At 46.6% G+C, this 16,129-nt stretch overlaps 1 protein-coding gene and 1 long non-coding RNA gene across 2 annotated transcripts in view; one reads left to right on the top strand and one right to left on the bottom strand.

Moving 5' to 3' along the window:
• Positions 1–447: 447 nt before the first annotated feature.
• LOC141921661 (uncharacterized) lies at positions 448–2,082 on the bottom strand. Its single transcript, XR_012622724.1, has 3 exons — positions 1,946–2,082; positions 1,042–1,184; positions 448–645 (listed from the first exon to the last, which is right to left on the bottom strand). It is a non-coding gene; the product is annotated as an uncharacterized LOC141921661 (long non-coding RNA).
• A 218-nt stretch (positions 2,083–2,300) lies between these two features.
• The window catches only part of ISM1 (isthmin 1), a 41,344-nt gene continuing 27,515 nt past the window's right edge, over positions 2,301–16,129 (top strand). The window contains exon 1 of the mRNA XM_074820583.1: positions 2,301–2,432. Within this exon, the coding sequence (XP_074676684.1) occupies positions 2,304–2,432 (129 nt within the window). The 5' untranslated portion in view covers positions 2,301–2,303. The remainder of the gene's footprint in view (positions 2,433–16,129) is intronic.

A 16,129-nucleotide genomic window follows, 5' to 3' on the forward strand; every position in this document is an offset into this window, starting at 1 on the left:
TAGTTATCCGTGGAAGGGAAACCTACCTGACTGGAAGGGTAGGAGACACCATTCCAACTCATTCGTGGCCACGGCCTTCAGATGCACCGAGACCTGCAAGAAGCCTCCCACGAGCTCCGACTCTCCTCATGCCCCAAATCCACCAGCCTCCCAGGTCAGGCACACCACGGGCAGAGGCCCTCACGACACGCCTCGGCTGGCACCATGTGCTGGAACCTCACCCCTACATCGCAGTAACCTTGCTGAGGACACTGGTCTCAGACTGAAAAAGTTAGGGATGGAGAACGCTTTTTCCCCCAATTTGCCCATTTAGCCATTTTGATGCCAGTTCAGCCTCCCAGCTGTCACTCTCGCACAGGCCCTGATTGCTTATATCCTCATTTTTACACATAACACTCCCAATTGTGGACGAACGAGGACAAAGATTCCCAAACTCCCATTTTTTGTTGGGTGACTTTATTGATGTTTCAAGTTTATTTGAGCTGGTTACACTGAGCTGCATCTTCAGCACTCAGAAAGAGGTTGGGCTCCATCAGACTGGATGCAAAGGGATGCAAAGGTACTGATTTACAGCAAGCGACAATCCATCCCTCATTTTCACCTATTTTCAAATTCATGTTGATTTTAAATTTAGGGGCCTCCCATCTGAGAAAGAAAGTTTTTTCCACTGTAGTGATGCAGTCAGCAACCAAGAGGAAGGGAAACAGCGAGGAGTGTAAAACCCCAGGAGCCCGCGTCCCCCCCCCGTGCCTCCTGGGGACGCAGGGACCAGCTGAAGGGGACACGGCACTTGAGCAGGGCTCGATCCCTGGCAGCCACGACGCAAGGTGCAGCCGTGAGCGGGACACGGGGTGCGGGTCCCCGCGGGAGGGTCCCCTGCCAAACCGGGGCTTGCGGAGGGGCAGGTCAGCACAAGGAGGAGGGGAGCGGGGAGGGGGGGTGATGCGAGGCTGCAGCAGGGAGCTGCTGAGAGGGGGAAGGAGAGGGGGGGAGGACAGCAGGGGAGGGAGGCAGGGCGGTATAAAAGCATCCGACACGCACCTCTCCCGACACAGAGCGAAGGGGCCAGAAAGTTGGTGTGGAAGCAGCAGCAGCAGGAGCCGGGAGGAGAGGCAGCCGCTTGCAAACACGCACGCACGGTGGCAGGAGAGAGTGCGGAGCTGCCCCTGCCAGCCCTAGGGCCGCTGGAGAGGGAGAGAGGAGAGATGGAGCCAGGTATCCAGCTCCCAGCGAGGGCAGGCGGCTGAAGCTTTTTGCAGCCCTTCGCCAACCCGCCCCCCCCCCCTCTCCAATTCCCCACGGCCGAGCCGGGGGGCTGAGAGGAAAAGGAGGAGGAAGAAGGGGGCTCGAGGGGGGTGAAGCAGTGATCTGCCCCTCTCCCCCCACGGGCAGCTCGCCGCCGCCCCGTCGAGGGCTGGGAGCCGGCGGGGGTGGCGGTGCGGCCCCGCTCCCTCAGCCCCGCTGCGAGGGGACGGGACGGGACCCGGCGGGGCGGGCGGGCCCGGGCGACGCCTCGACGGGCGTCGTGAGGGGAGGGGGGGAGCGGCGGGGCGGGCGAGGACACGGCGGAGGGGGGGGGAAGCTGGTCCAGGGGCCACCCCCATCCCCTCGCGAGGAGGGAGGCGATAGCCCCAAGCTCTCTCCTCCCCTCGGAGCGTCCCGGCTTCCCCGCCATGTGAGAGTCGTCCCCAGTCCCCCCCGCCTCTCTCTCCCTCCCTCCCTCCCTCCTCCCTCTCACTCGCACACACGCTCCCGGCTCCCCCCCGTCCTCGCAGCGTCTCCCCGTCGGCAGCCGAGCCGCGCTGCTCTCCGCCGGCCCGCGGCTCCCCGAGGCGGCGGGGGCTCGGCCCGCTCCCTCCCTCCCTCCCTCCGACGGCCCACGGTGACTCTGGGTTGCAGGGCTGCCCGCAGAGACGCCGCCGGTCCGCGGCCCCGTCGCGGCTACCTGCCGCCCCCCGCCGCAGCCGGGCAGCGCCGGGATTTTCGCCGCCGCCGCCGCCGCCGCGTCCCGCCCCGACGTGGCTCCGCCGTGGTGTGGCGGCCCCCGCTGCTGCTGCTGCTGCTGCTGCCGCCGCTGCCCCGCGCCCGCCGCCCGCCCCGCCGACGCCGAGAGCGGCGCGGTCCCCGCCGCCCGTCCTGCGGCTGCCGCCACCGGCCCTGGGGCTGGGGCTGGGGCCGGGGCCGCTCCGGCGGCGGCGGCGGCCCCGGCGGCGGCGACGGCGGCCGCCGCGGCTCCTCCTCCTCCTCCGCCTCCTCCACGGCCGCCGCCGCCGCGGGGCCCTAAAGCCGCCCGGCTCAAGAGGATGGTGCGGCTGGCGGCCGAGCTGCTGCTGCTGCTGGGGCTCCTCCTGCTCACCCTGCACATCACCGTGCTGCGCGGCGGCGGCGAGCCCCACGCCCCCCCGGGCGCCGGCAACCACAGCCAGCGGCAGGTGAGTGCCGCCCCGCCTCCCCCCGTACCCCCCATACCCCCCATCCGTCCACGCGTGACCAGCGGGCTCCACCTGCCTCCCCTCGGGGCTGGATGGAGCCGGCGGTATGCACCTGCCTCGGCCTCCCCCCCCGCGGGCACTCACCCGCTCACCCACTTGCCTCGCGTGGCTTTTTGGGGTGTCTTCATGTCCGGTTCCCCCCCCCCCCCCCACCCCCCGCCTTGATTTCACACGTTTTCGGGGGACGGAGGTGGGAAAAGGCAAAGCCGCACCCCACGTGTCGATGCCGCGTTGGAGGCGTCGAGGCGGCTCCCGGCGTGTGGCGGGCGGGTGGCAGCGGGCGACGACCGTCTCACCTGGGGTGCGGGGATGGGGCCAGGCAGGGACGCGGCGTGGCCCACCCAGGGCCACCCCTGTGAGGATGCAGTGTCCCCCAGGGCAGAGGGGACCACATAGGTGTATGGCGTTGGGAAATACGGGAACAAAATTCGTGGCTTTCCTTGGAAAGCATCAAGAGACAGGTGGAGATAGTCCTGAAATAGCCAAAAACCAGCATGATAGGACAGGGCTTTTGACCCAGCCAGTCCGTTCCAGTCTTATGATCCCATGAAACCCAACAGTGAATTATGTCCAGCACAAGTAAAGGACTTTTTTGTTCTGTTTCCTTATTTTTGCAGGTGGTTCTTTTTTATTCAGTATCACATATTGCCATTCATTTTAGTGGGTTGGAGACAGTGATAAAAGCTGCAAAATCATCAAAATCCCCACACTTATAAATCTGGTCGGTTGCACGTGCCCTGACCAACTTCTTTTCCTTGTATCCAAGTTTAAAAGAAAAATCAACCAGCAAATCATGCAAAGAACTGACAAAAAATGTATAATTATTACCACCATAAATTTACGTAAACCCCTGTATCATCTCGGAAAGAATTGTAGCACCAGCAGAGCACATTTCTATAAAGCATGAGGAAAAATAAGGAGCGTGCAGGCTGTAAGGATCACTCTGTTTGCACGACATCCCCAGCTGGTGGTCCAGAAAGTGAAACCTCTAGCTACAGAAGGGTGCAGACTAGGTTCAAACCCAGATGTGCAGACTCAACATCCCAGTCACAAGCTGGAATCGGGTCCTCTAAACTCAGAAAACCTCCTGCTGAACTTGGTGGGAGTCCTGCTTGGGAGTGCTCGGCCGCGTGCTTTGGGTAAGGCCCCACAATGTTGTTTCTCTTTGAGCTGCAGTTTTATCACCGGCTTGACATTCCAGGATGTTTTTTTTAATATCTTCAAGATTTCTGGTAATAATGTTTATAAATGATGCTTTCTTTCCTCATGGGCACTTGAAATGCCTTTTAAAATGATGTTCCTTGGAAAAGTAAATTTGGAGAGGTTTTTTATGAGGTGTTTGCTATCATTAGAATAACCCTGAATTTGCCTTTTCTTGACAGGCTTGTAACATAATGAGGGAAACATCTGGGCAAGTGGGAACTCTGGGTGATGCCATTTCCCCGAGGAACTCTTTTTAGAGCACTATTGTAAGGTTAGGGTGAAACAAGAGGAAAATCATCTCCAGATAATTATCTTAGAGTATTATCATTGTAGTTAGCTGTCTCGTGAAAATCTGTTGATTGTTGAATTCAAGAATTTTTTCTGTCTGGTGAGTTTTTACAGATAACGAAACTCTGTGCCTTTAAGCATCATGATAGCTTTAGCAGTTCATATTTTCATTGTGTTTTGCCATTTGTAGAATTGAAATTTTTATATCTTTCCCAACTGAATTGATTCCGCACTTATGTATTTGTGAGAGTGTGTCTGTACAAGACATTATGGGGGGGAAGTATATTGATTAGAGCAATCAGTTAAACAGATAGAAGTCGATCAATTTTTCGGTTTTACAACTTTCATGGGTTCCATCGCTAGCCGGAAAATACTGTAACCAGCTTTAGACAATTGTACTCCGACAGGCAGATGCTTCCATTCAGAGCATCGTAATATAGATCTCGATGGCACATTTGCACTGGGATCTTCAGATTTTGGGGTTTCTTGGGCTGTTACCGTGGCACGTAACAAAGTGAAATGCAAAATCCCAGTGCATTGCGTTCCCAGGTAAAGAATCAATGTGGAAAGCAAAGCTGCACAAACCCAGATTTGTTGGTTTAAGCAAATAGAAATCTCTGAGGTTGCTAGCGCTTATGCTGAAAAGAACCTTATTGTTTTTTTCTGTCTTGGTAGGTCTATAGAGAGAAGAGGTTGTGAGAAGTCATTAGGTCAGTGTTTCATTTGATGAAATTTCATTTGACAAAGTCTGTTGCGCACATTGTAGCAACTCCAGGAAGGAGCAATCTTTGCAGCAACCGTTTATAGATGTATTTTGATAAGGCAAATTTGTATAAAAACAAACTGTCTGTTACCAAATGCAGGGTATGGTATTTTAGGACTTAGGCCGTCTGTTCGCACAAATAAAGCGGTCAGAATTTGGTCCTGTGTGTCTGAAAGAAAATCTGAAGTGTTAGTCTTAGTTCCAAAAAAAAAACCCAACCCAAACTCCAAAAACTTAGCACATCCTTGAGCCTTTTTACATAAAATGGATTCAGGAGGGATCCTCGGTCATCTTAAAATATTGTTGGGAGATTTAAATAGTCTAAAATAGAGACTTGTGTGCATTTGAAGTCTGATTCGCTAAGGAAGAGCTTATCTTTCTCCCACCCCTTGGTCCTTCAGATGAAGGAAGGATTTTGGAGGTTTTCATTTCTTTTTGTCTTTCAATTATGTTAACCCCTGCAATTCATTAGACTGATAGATGAAATAAATCCAGAAAAAAACTTCAATCCTAAAATTAAACAAGTTACTTCTTCCTCCCTCTTATTTTTACTTTTGGTGCCTTTCCCTGTACTGTGCGTGTCTCTAGAGTTTCCCAGCTGTCTGGGATTGTGTTGTGCCGCTGTGACTGGCTGTAATGGAGCAGCAGTGAGGAGAAAATCTCTGACGTGCTCTGCTGGTCCTCTTCGGGATGGGTGGGATACAGGCACAGGCTTCCTCGGTTCACTGCTGCAGAAACAGGCACTGGACCTCTGCATCGCTGCCGTTTCGCCCTGCTGTTCGAGTTGGTTTGTGGGAGCGTAAAATGGGAAAACCAGATTGGAGTTGTAAAATATCTCGCAGTTTTGAGAGCGAATCATCCTTTTATTTCTCAGTCAGGTTTTATTCTCTCCTTTCATCTCTACCAAAGAAAAAAAGGAGAAGTGGGGAGAGGGGGAGATTTTGTTTTTTCCTGGTGAGAGCTCTCACTTAATTAGCATCCAGAAACTATTGTGGAGTATATTTATGAAATAAGTAAGTACAAACTGTTGCTTCTGAATAAGAGCAAGTGTAGCTATATTAAGAGATGGAAGAATGCTGCTTGGGTATGTTTTTTATCTTTTTACATAGTTCTAAATTGAAGGGAAGGCTTGAACATAAATTTTGAAAGACATTTGTAATACTTTACGATGCTCTAAAATCTGTGCTTTCATTCTGAGAGAAAATATTTCATCGAGAAGTTTATTCCCATCACTTCTAATTTTTCCATAGCAGGCCTTGCACACCAAGAAAAACAGCGTTCCCACACCAAGAAAAATGACCTTGTAAAATGTAGTAACAGAGCCACCAACAATATATGCCATAGCACATGAAGTCAGATTCTCCACTGCGGTACTTGCAGCAGTGTTACATTAGCATGAAACTCAGTAGTTGTGCATAAAGCTGGAGCCATATAAGAGAACGTAATTTGAAAAGAAGCACAATGCCGTAAACAGCTTTTTACTTTTAATCTCCTTGCTCCTGTCCTTGCCCCCCTCCTCAATAAGCATGCAAGCAATTACAGCGCGTCAGAAATGTTCTCTGAGCCCTACCAGAAGAAACACATACTGCTGCTTATAAGCGGTTGCACAAGAGTCGCTCTCCAAGCTGTGTGTGGAGTCCTTTACAGGGCTGAGCTTCTTAATTTCCTCCTCGGATCCACATCTCAACACGATGAGAAGTTCAGAAATGATGTGCTGCCTGTTTACCTTTGCTGGGGTGCGTTTCAGTCTTCTTAAGGTTTGTGCGTTCCTGTTGCCCCTTGTACTGGGTTCAGGCAAATTGCAAAATCATCTCCAGTCAGATACAGTGGCATACTTCAGCTTTCTCAGTTTAAGTAGGACTCAAGCTGTTTACTTTGGGAGAGTTTTAGATGGAGTTTTTTAAAGCCTGTTTGAGCTCTGGAGCTGTATGTTTGGTTAGTTCTAATAGGAAATTGATCATCTAAATCATCTCTGAAAAACTGTCGATTCAATGTTTTGCATTCACATTTTCCAGGCTGTCTTTAGCCTATATAAGATGCCAATAAGCGGATGTACATCGTATATTTAATACGAGCACTGAATCCTTCTCTGCCTTAAGAACAGTTCGTACATTACACAATTTGAGTAATAACTTTCAGAGCAGGTGGCTCGTGAATGAAACAGGCTGATTCTCTGAAAACCGAAATCTGTTTCGGTGAGGTTGTTACTCATCACAGAGGTTGCTGTTTCGTGCTTTTTGACAGTGATAGTAAAACCTGCCTGTTCTCAGCAGGCTTTGCTGTGTAGGTTCTTAGCTAAAGCTCGCCCTTACCATTAGCATATGTTCTTCCAGTTATGCACTAAGCTTTACGAATGACTTAGACCATGTGCAGTTCATTCTCTCGTCTCCCAAAGGGGGAGAATTATGTGTGCTCTTTAGTGGTTTTGCTAGTGGGCTGTGGCTTGTTCCAGGATCTAGGGGGAAGGAAGGGTGATTAGCTTTACGTGTGCTGCTGCCGCATGCATGGAAGCAAAGGATAAAATGGGAAACAATGGTGAAGGAGTGAGGCTGCTGGTCTGAGCAGAGGACAATTTGCTGTTGACTCTTGCTACCAGGAGAGATTCTTCCACCTTACAAACCTGACTTCGGGAAAACCCCAGAAAGTATTAATTAAGCTTCTCTTCATACCTCTCACTTTAACTCATTTCCTAGCAAACTAAAGCATCCCTGGTGGAAAAGAGCTACCACACCTTCAGGGTAGGACGTGGCAAGATTTTTAGTGGCTAAGACTACTGCAGGGATCCAGGAATATCCTATTTAGTTATGGCTGCAAGGAGCAATGTTAGGCAGGTAGGAATGTAACTTCCTGCATCAGATTTGACGAAGATGTTTGGATGAGGCACATTTTGCTGAACTTATCTTCAGCTCAACAGCTAACAATTACTCTGCTGCTCATCTTGGATCATTGCAGATGAACATCTGGCGTTAAATCACAGGGTGCCTCTCAATTTTGTCTCTCTAACTGTAGCTCAGAGAAGTTTTTTCCTAGTGCTTTATACAGAAGAATCAATTGGAGTTCTTTATTTCTATTTTGTGCAAGATTTAGGATAATTTTCCAGCTCTTTATAGTACTGGGGTAATTGTATGAGAAAAGCAGAGTGTATGTAGTTCTAAATTCAGTCATCACAGTGTGTTTATGTCCATTTCCGTGGGCCTGGGAGCCAGACACAAACCACAGTGACTACTGCAGGGCAGAAGTCCCAGAGACATTCCTGCTTTTGCTTTTCTCTTCTCTCAGTCCATCCTTACCTGTGCTCCAAGGCTGTGTGGGGGGGGAGTGTGGTTAAAGGGAAGCCTGCTAGCAGGGGTTTCTGAGCCCTACGGCGGTCGAATGGCTGACTCATGCTAGTGAAAGGACTGGTAGGTTTGAGTCTAGTTCCTGGGAAGGTCTAGAGCTGTCATGATCATGCTTGGTGACAATGAATGTGGAGAGGCAAGGTCTGGGTGCATAGAGATCCTGGGAGGAGCTGGGTTGGTACTTTTTGTGTTGGTTCATCTAACTTGGACAATCAGCACTAGTTCTGGAGTAGATTTTATTTCGTAGTCTTCATTACAGAATCACAGAATCACAGAATCACCTAGGTTGGCAAGGACCTTGAAGATCATCTAGTCCAACCATTAACATAACATTGACATTTCTCAACTCCACGAGATCCCTCAGCGCTGGGTCAACCCGAATCTTAAACCCCTCCAGGGATGGGGACTCCACCACTGCCCTGGGCAGCCCATTCCAACGCCCAACAACCCCTTCTGGAAAGAAATGCTTCCTAATATCCAGTCTAACCCTTCCCGGGTGCAACTTGAGGCCATTACCTCTTGTTTTATCGCTTGTTACTTGGTTCAAGAGACTCATCCCCAGCTCTCTGCACCCTCCTTTCAGGTAGTTGTAGAGGGCGATGAGGTCTCCCCTCAGCCTCCTCTTCTCCAGACTAAACCCCCCCAGTTCCCTCGGCCGCTCCCCATCAGACCTGTGCTCCAGACCCTGCACCAGCTTTGTTGCCCTTCTCTGGACACGCTCGAGTCATTCAATGTCAAGTAATTCAATGTGATTCAATTTCATTGATCATGTAGAGAAGTTTGTTGTATGGAGGAAGAACACAGCTGGTCTGTCACAGCTGTAACAGCAATATAACAGTGGTACAACCACACCGCTATTGACCCCTCGCTGTTGTCTGCTTGGCACAAAAACCTCTCATTCGCTCCTCCAGCTCCGGTTGTCAGCCCTTAGATTCAGTCACATTTCCCTGCTCTGTCCTTTCATAACGCCAGTGTCCACAAAAACAGGACGCCTTGAATTGAATCTCTGCTGTTGGTTTTTATGGCCCCAACAATTTCGTCATCATTTTACTGTCTGGAGCTGGTCAACTGTGTACTCCCTTGTGATTTTTAACATACATGTTATGGCCTGCTAATAGGTAACCGAGCCCTAGTACTTAAAGCTTCAGCATACTAAGGTTTTCGACACCTTGCTCTGCTGTGGAATTCTTTTGCTGAGGAGACATCTGTTTAACCAATCCAGGTTGCATTAAATGTAAATTGGGAACCATGTTTTGAATTCAGCAGTTGTTCTTTTGTCTCTACTCCTATCTACTGTATCTGTATATTAATAATCAATACCTTAGTGTTCCAAAATGGTGGAAAACATCTTCAAAGAAAACAAGGAACAATGAAAGAATTATTGATTAGTTGAAAACTCTGGCCGTGTGTTGCAGCATCTGAAAACTTTACAGAAAGTGCAGAAGACAGTAGTATAGATAGTGATGCAGACTATGCTATCTTTGCCTGCCAACCTAATACATACATATACTAGTCACGTTTGAAAAGTTTTCTAAAACAATCTGTGACAGAGATAGACGAGACTTCTGAAAACTCAGTCATCACTGTGTATTCCAGTGGGGAGGAAAGATTGGTTTGAAAGTTGCTTCGTTTTTTAAGATGCATGGATTTGTATATATTCATGCTTTAGAATTTTTCTCTTTTTTTTTTTTCCCTTCACTATGTAAAAGTGCACAGAATGCAAGCAATAGTAGGGAATTATTTTGCTGTACTTTTCCTATGCTTACATTCTTCTGGTCATCATTTTAAAATCTTGAAATGCACTCATATTTCAAATATATAAGCAGACAATGTAGATGTTTCCTTACACAAACATAAACGAAAAAATTGAAGCAATGTAGCTTTTCTTTGTGCTTACATCCTGAAAGTGTAGCATTAGGCAAGATTTAGCAGCTTTGGCAGGTTTAACTGTCAGAGTTGGTGGGTTTCTGCTCTTCTGTCTGTTTTGCCAGTCTTGCAAACAAATGTGGTAGTGCCCAGTTATGCCTCATTTGTTCTGTTCACATGTTGTTTAGTGCTTGTTTGGTCTTTTTGTTAAGATTCTTATCTTGCTGTCTGCTTTAAGACTACACTATTTAAAAGCTCTTTGAATTGACTGAATACTGTTCTCCATAAAAGATGACTCTCTTAAAGCATTATTTTTCAGTGGTAGCAGAGCTAGGTCACTGACACGTTTTATTTTTTATTTTATTTTTTAAATCTCAACCCAAGCTCTTTGAGGTTGAGATTCCGTTGTTGTGGTGTTGCTTGTGTACAATGTGTAGCATGACAGGGCTCCAGGCCTGAATGGAGGCTGAAAGCACTGTCACAAATGAATAATGAAGTGATAACTTAGTGCAGAAAAACACAAAGTGCTTTAGTAAGTTGCAAAAGGAAGCATTAAATGATGCAGAGGTTACTGTTGCACTTTAATACCATTGTGCCTCCCGGATAGCAATTTTACAAGTTTTCAAGACAGAAAATGCCAGGCTAAATTCATAGTCCAAAGCATAGAGATGAATAACATTTCCAAGAAACAGAGTAGTGAGCTCATTGATACATCAGTAAGAGCAGAATGTTTCCAGTGTTGGTATTTTCATGTACTTTCGATTTGAAATACCAGAAAAAGAAAGAAAACAAAGTAAAATGTAACTTATTATTGTAATAAGTGATGGCTTGCCACAGCGGTCAGTTGTGTGGCTGTATAATACTTGGTCAGAGGAGCTGGTGTGGGCGGTACTGGTAAGCAGTTCCTTTATCCTTTTGCCCTTGTTTTTCAGTGCTTGGAGAACTCATAGCGTTGGGTCATATTTTTTTATTCGTCCCTTTTAGCAGTCAGCAGGATGAAAGCAGGCCTGGAGTTGTTCACCTCTAAGCTCTTGTAGAGTGATGGCTCTCTGGGCACTTTTAATGATACAGAGGTGCTCAGAAAGACGAGAGTGGAAGATCAGAGATGAAATATTTCTCTCGACATTCTTGGTGGAGTCAGGCCATGCTGAAAGGCAGAAGTTCAAACGTACCTTGGCTTTTATGTGTCCATGCTAGACCTACATTCTCGGTGTGTTTAAATTGACCTTGCTTCACCGACTTTCACGGAGCAAGACGAGTCAATGACTTGTGTCGGCTGCAGACCCAGCCAAAGTTCCTCTTGGATTTGAATCTTTCACAGCTCAGTTTTTCTACAGAACTGATATGCATGTCACACACATAACCTGGACCTCCATCCATGAAGACAAGCTGAGCTTTTGCGGGTGGCTTTCTTCAGATTGCATGGATTCATTGCCATCTTTTATGTTTTGCTGTTAGCTTCATACGCACTGAAAAATCCTGGACTGTTTTGTTCCACAGGAGCTCTTCTTCCTTGGGAAGATTAAAATTTCCTCTTTGTCTGCATGACTGTTGAGATCAGTACTTGTGACAATACCATGATGTGTACATGCAACCACCCAAAAAATGTGCCTGACCTTCTTCTGCCACTGTTTACAGGACCGCTCTAAAAAAAGTGAATTCCTCCCTTTCAAAGGAACTGAGTCAGTGTTGTCCATGGGCCAGGTGTAAGCTTCCTTCAGGCATCTCGCCTTTGCATTCCCATTGAGTTGGGCATTCAGGTGTTGAACAATTGAACCACTTTTTCTGGTACGTGCCCGGGAAGGCTGAGCAGGAGGTGAGGTCCTTGCACCAGAAGAACTGTTGTAGGCTGCGATGGAAAGAGGAGGTGACTGACAGCAGAGCATAATGTAACGGAAAGAGCAGCGAAGACAACCTAGCAATCAGACGGCTATTTTTTGAAGCTAGTGCTTCAAAAATTAGTCACATAGCTTTGGTACCTTTCTTGCCTTAGAAGTAACTCAGCAGCAGCAGATTTTCCCATGAGGAAACCATAATTACTCCACTGGAACCAGCTGCTGAAGATTACTGTAGGTGTACCAAAACATAATTGTGCTTGGTTTTATCTGCCACATATGTCAGTGCAGGATTTTAAAATCAGTATGGATTTGATCTAGGTGTAACATTAGTCATCAGATATTTACTAATGTCTGTTTGCACAAGTTACTCAAAGAAACAAAAAGGACTAATAGTTTAAATAGTTTAAAACAAAAACTTCTCACGATATTGACATATAATTTATTTTTTAAAAAAATGCCATAGCTAACTAGCGTGGATTCTGTAACACCCCCATATACTCACCTCCTACATCATATGAGTTGCTTATACACTATTTAATTTCATGGCAAGAAATTATTTAGCATCTATTTAGCAACACAACAGCAATAAAACTGTCCCTGTCTTTAATGCCTTACAGATACAACTGTCATGTGAAAGTGTCTCTTGAAATTACCTCAGTAATCAGACTGGAGTTGTTTAAGATGCAGTCTATATATTGGCATTTTGTGCCACTGATTTTAAGATTGTCTGGACTGAAGAAGTCTGTAAAGGTTCACTGCACAGAGCAGGCTATAACAAAGCAGTTAATGATTCTTGTGACATGAATGCTGCCATTTCGGTTTATTTGAATGACACTGGCATTCCGTCTTAAATATATCACTTTTTATTAGTTGGGGTTTTTTTTGAAACCAACTAGATATTAGGCATGGGTATGCATCTTAGCTAAACTATAACCTAGCCAGCCCGTGCCTTTTGCCCTGCAGAGTGCCCGGAGTTTTTCAAAACACGTAACCACAGTGATATTTTTATAAAGGAATGTTCACCTCATGGGATTTTTTTAAGGTGTTCTATTTTTTTTTCCAAGTTACAGCTTTGCTTTATTGTACATGATGTCCAATAAAAAAGATATATGTCTGTGATTGGACTTCGAAAAAGGGCCATGGTGCCTATTCCATTTAAAGGGAATGAAGTCAAGCAGTAAATTTGCTGGTCGCCCTTTTCATATTGACTGTATCTCGGCCAGCAGTTGGTCTTTGATGTTGTAACAATAGAGCAAAGGCAGAGGAGGAGGAGGATTAGGACCTCCATAATATAAAAACAAGCCTGCATTCATCATGATTTTTATAGAGCGCAGTCCCTGTCTATTGGAGGTTTGCAGTGTAGACTCAGTGGTCTGCAGCAGAGTGCAACAATCTTAACGTTTGCAGGTGGTTTACAAATCATCCATCATTACTACTACCATCTCTTCTTAATTCAGACTTTGTTTAGGCATTCAGCATTTAACATTTTCTACCTTCTTATTCCTACAGTAAGAAAACAGATGAGGATAGAGCTTCTGGAGTATCATTTTCCTTTACAGGGATTGATTGTCGCGTTATTTATGAAAGGCTTGTTGCAGCTGCCCAACAGAGTATCTATTCCTCATCTTGTGCTTTAGAGTGCAAGCTTTTATTAGGAAAGAATAGAGGGGTTGATACGTATATGTCTAACATTTGTGAAAATATCTATCAAAAGAGAACCTGGGGCAGCCACACTGTGCCTGTGTCTTCAGGCGTACTGGAACAATAGTGCCAAAGGTTTCAAATGAACTATTTAGCCTGATAGATATTTAGCCTGGAGCTTTTGATATGCATTTAAATGGCAGCAGCGCTAACTCTTGATCAAAGGGTCGTCCATTTCGTGAAAATGTGTAAGGTACCAAGTTGCACTAAGTGCTGGTGGGAGTAAATGGGCTTTGAATTGTGAGCAGAGCTTGGAAAGAGCTGAGTAATCTGTAACACAGTGTTGTAGCCACGTGTGTAACGTAGCAGATGTGGAAGGCAGGATGAACAGAGCGTTCCCAGGGACGTGATGATGTGATGATCCACTGCAAGTGGATCTGTATCGGAAGCCCAAAGGCAGCTCTTAGGAAACCTCTGGGGATGCACCAGGTTAAATTGCTTTACTGCACCCAATTCCAGTGGCTCTTGCTTAAGGCATGATCCTAAAGTGTCCCGACAAGGCAGAACACCTGGAAGCTTCTCTACCAGACTCCGAAGACACCTGACCCAAAGAAGTGAAGCGACGAGGGGGGTGGGGGGGAAGATGCCAATCTGTTGTGTGATTGACAGTTCAGGACTTGATTTAGGATTGGATCCTGTGCCTTCTAGGTGTTCAGACTAGACCTGTGAGTCCAGACTCATGAGCAAGTCACTGCTTGCCAGTTGAGCTGTTAGCCAGTAGCTCCTTAGATGTCTTATCCCACCTTCATCCCACAACAAAATACGAGGTGATTTTATATTTATCAGTAAGTCAGCGCTGAGCAAACAAACCCTGCCCAGGGCTCTCCCACCCAGGGTGGCTGCATTCTGTCCTTGGACAAAGCACTCCACGGTGTCGGTGGTCACCAAATGCACAGCTCTTCAGTGAGGAATCTGTTCTTTTATTTAACATCTACCATGATGGCCATTAAAAAGGCAACATCTGGTGCAGAAAATGCACACATGCTATTTCTGTGCTCTGCTGTATGTCTCCTTCATCAGGCCCAGAGACAGCAGTGTCTTAGCGCTCTCTACTTTCCCCAGTATGCCGGCTGATGAAAGCCAACTACAGTGAGGCTTAGCCAGTATAAGGTGGGAGTTCTGGCTAGTTAGAGGCATCACCTAGTGTTTAAAAGAGTTTGCCACTGCGGGACCGATAGCTCTGGAAAAAGCTGCTGAAATCCTTCAGTGGTAGTGAATTTGATTCCTGCTCTTCTTTGATGTAGCATTCATGGCTTTCTGAATAAAGTCAATCAGAGCTGCCTTCCTCACCTACCCATTCCTCTTTCTTCTTCTCCTCTGTCTCTCCTAAGAGGATGATTATTTTAGTGTTTTTAGGAATATAGCTATGGCAGTCTTAACATCAAAATAAAATTAACTAATTATTTGCAGAACATCAGAGTAAGGGCCAGATTAATACCACGTCCCTGATTTTTTTTTCTTTATCCCATTTATGTCTTCCCACAATAAAATACAAGAGGAGTTTGCAGCTGAAATGGTGTGAAGACTAAATGGGGGGAAGAGAGCTGTATATGCCAATTCTCCAATACGCACTGCTGCCATTGATAAAAGGAGCCACAATTACATTGCAATCTGGTTATAAACCCTGTAATACTCCCATGACAATTATTGCAGTTTACTTGTAAGAGCCGATTGAGGAGAAAAGATGTATATTTATCTCTTTAGCACAGTTAAGTAGCTGGAAGTGAGTTCTGTGCCACAGCCTACCAGGAAATGCTCTTCCAACCTGCTCTGCTCCGTATACACTTTGGAGTCTTCTCTGTACAGCAGCAGCAATCCCTCCCTGGGATCTGGTCTATCAGCTAGGGTCCCATCTCTCTTCCTCAACAGAGGAGGTCAGGATATCTCAAACCTGAACTGCTTATCTTTCCTCTTCTACCTTGCTGCTGCGCCTGGCTGCTGGGACTAATCTAAAGATGCATTTGGCCTGCTCCATACAGTTTATTGTCAGTGGCGTCTGGGTGGCTTCGGGCACATGCTAAGATTATAACAAGTTTGAAAAATAAAACCATTTATCCTAAAAATAGCTCAGAACTAAGTGGTGATCATGGGGCGGAGGGGAGACAGAAATGAAGATATTTTCTTTTCACGTAAGTGTCAGATTCAAAAGCATCTGCCTTGTTCAGTGCATGTATGGTATTCATTTCCTGTCTGCAGTCGATCGGAATGCCCCCCGAGTCGTTTGAAATTGAAAATCGAGTCATGCTTCTTTAATCAGCTCTAGGAAATAGCCCCCCTCCCTTACTGTTCTAAGAAAATTTATATATACATGCATAGAATTCATAATACAAAAAGCCCACACTTCTCTCCAGGGCAAATCTTTTCTCTCTCCCCTCCTAAACAGAGAAGGGTCTTCACATTGTCTTGTCACGGTGAACTGTCTATCTACTCGCTTGCTCTTCTTCCCCGTAGTGTCACTGGAGGGAGGCCTTTCTCTTGTGTATGTGCTTCCTCTCGTTTCTCTCTCTTGTTCTGTCATTAGGGCAGTTCACGGAGATGTAGAGAGAGGGCATAATGTCCACTGCTGATGGCTCGATACGAAAATAAGACAGTTCTTGCACTGCGTGTACAGATGCCATTTATACTAATGACTTCCAGTTG

Source organism: Strix aluco, chromosome 3, assembly GCF_031877795.1.
Source record: "Strix aluco isolate bStrAlu1 chromosome 3, bStrAlu1.hap1, whole genome shotgun sequence".
Classification (NCBI taxonomy): Eukaryota; Metazoa; Chordata; class Aves; order Strigiformes; family Strigidae; genus Strix; species Strix aluco.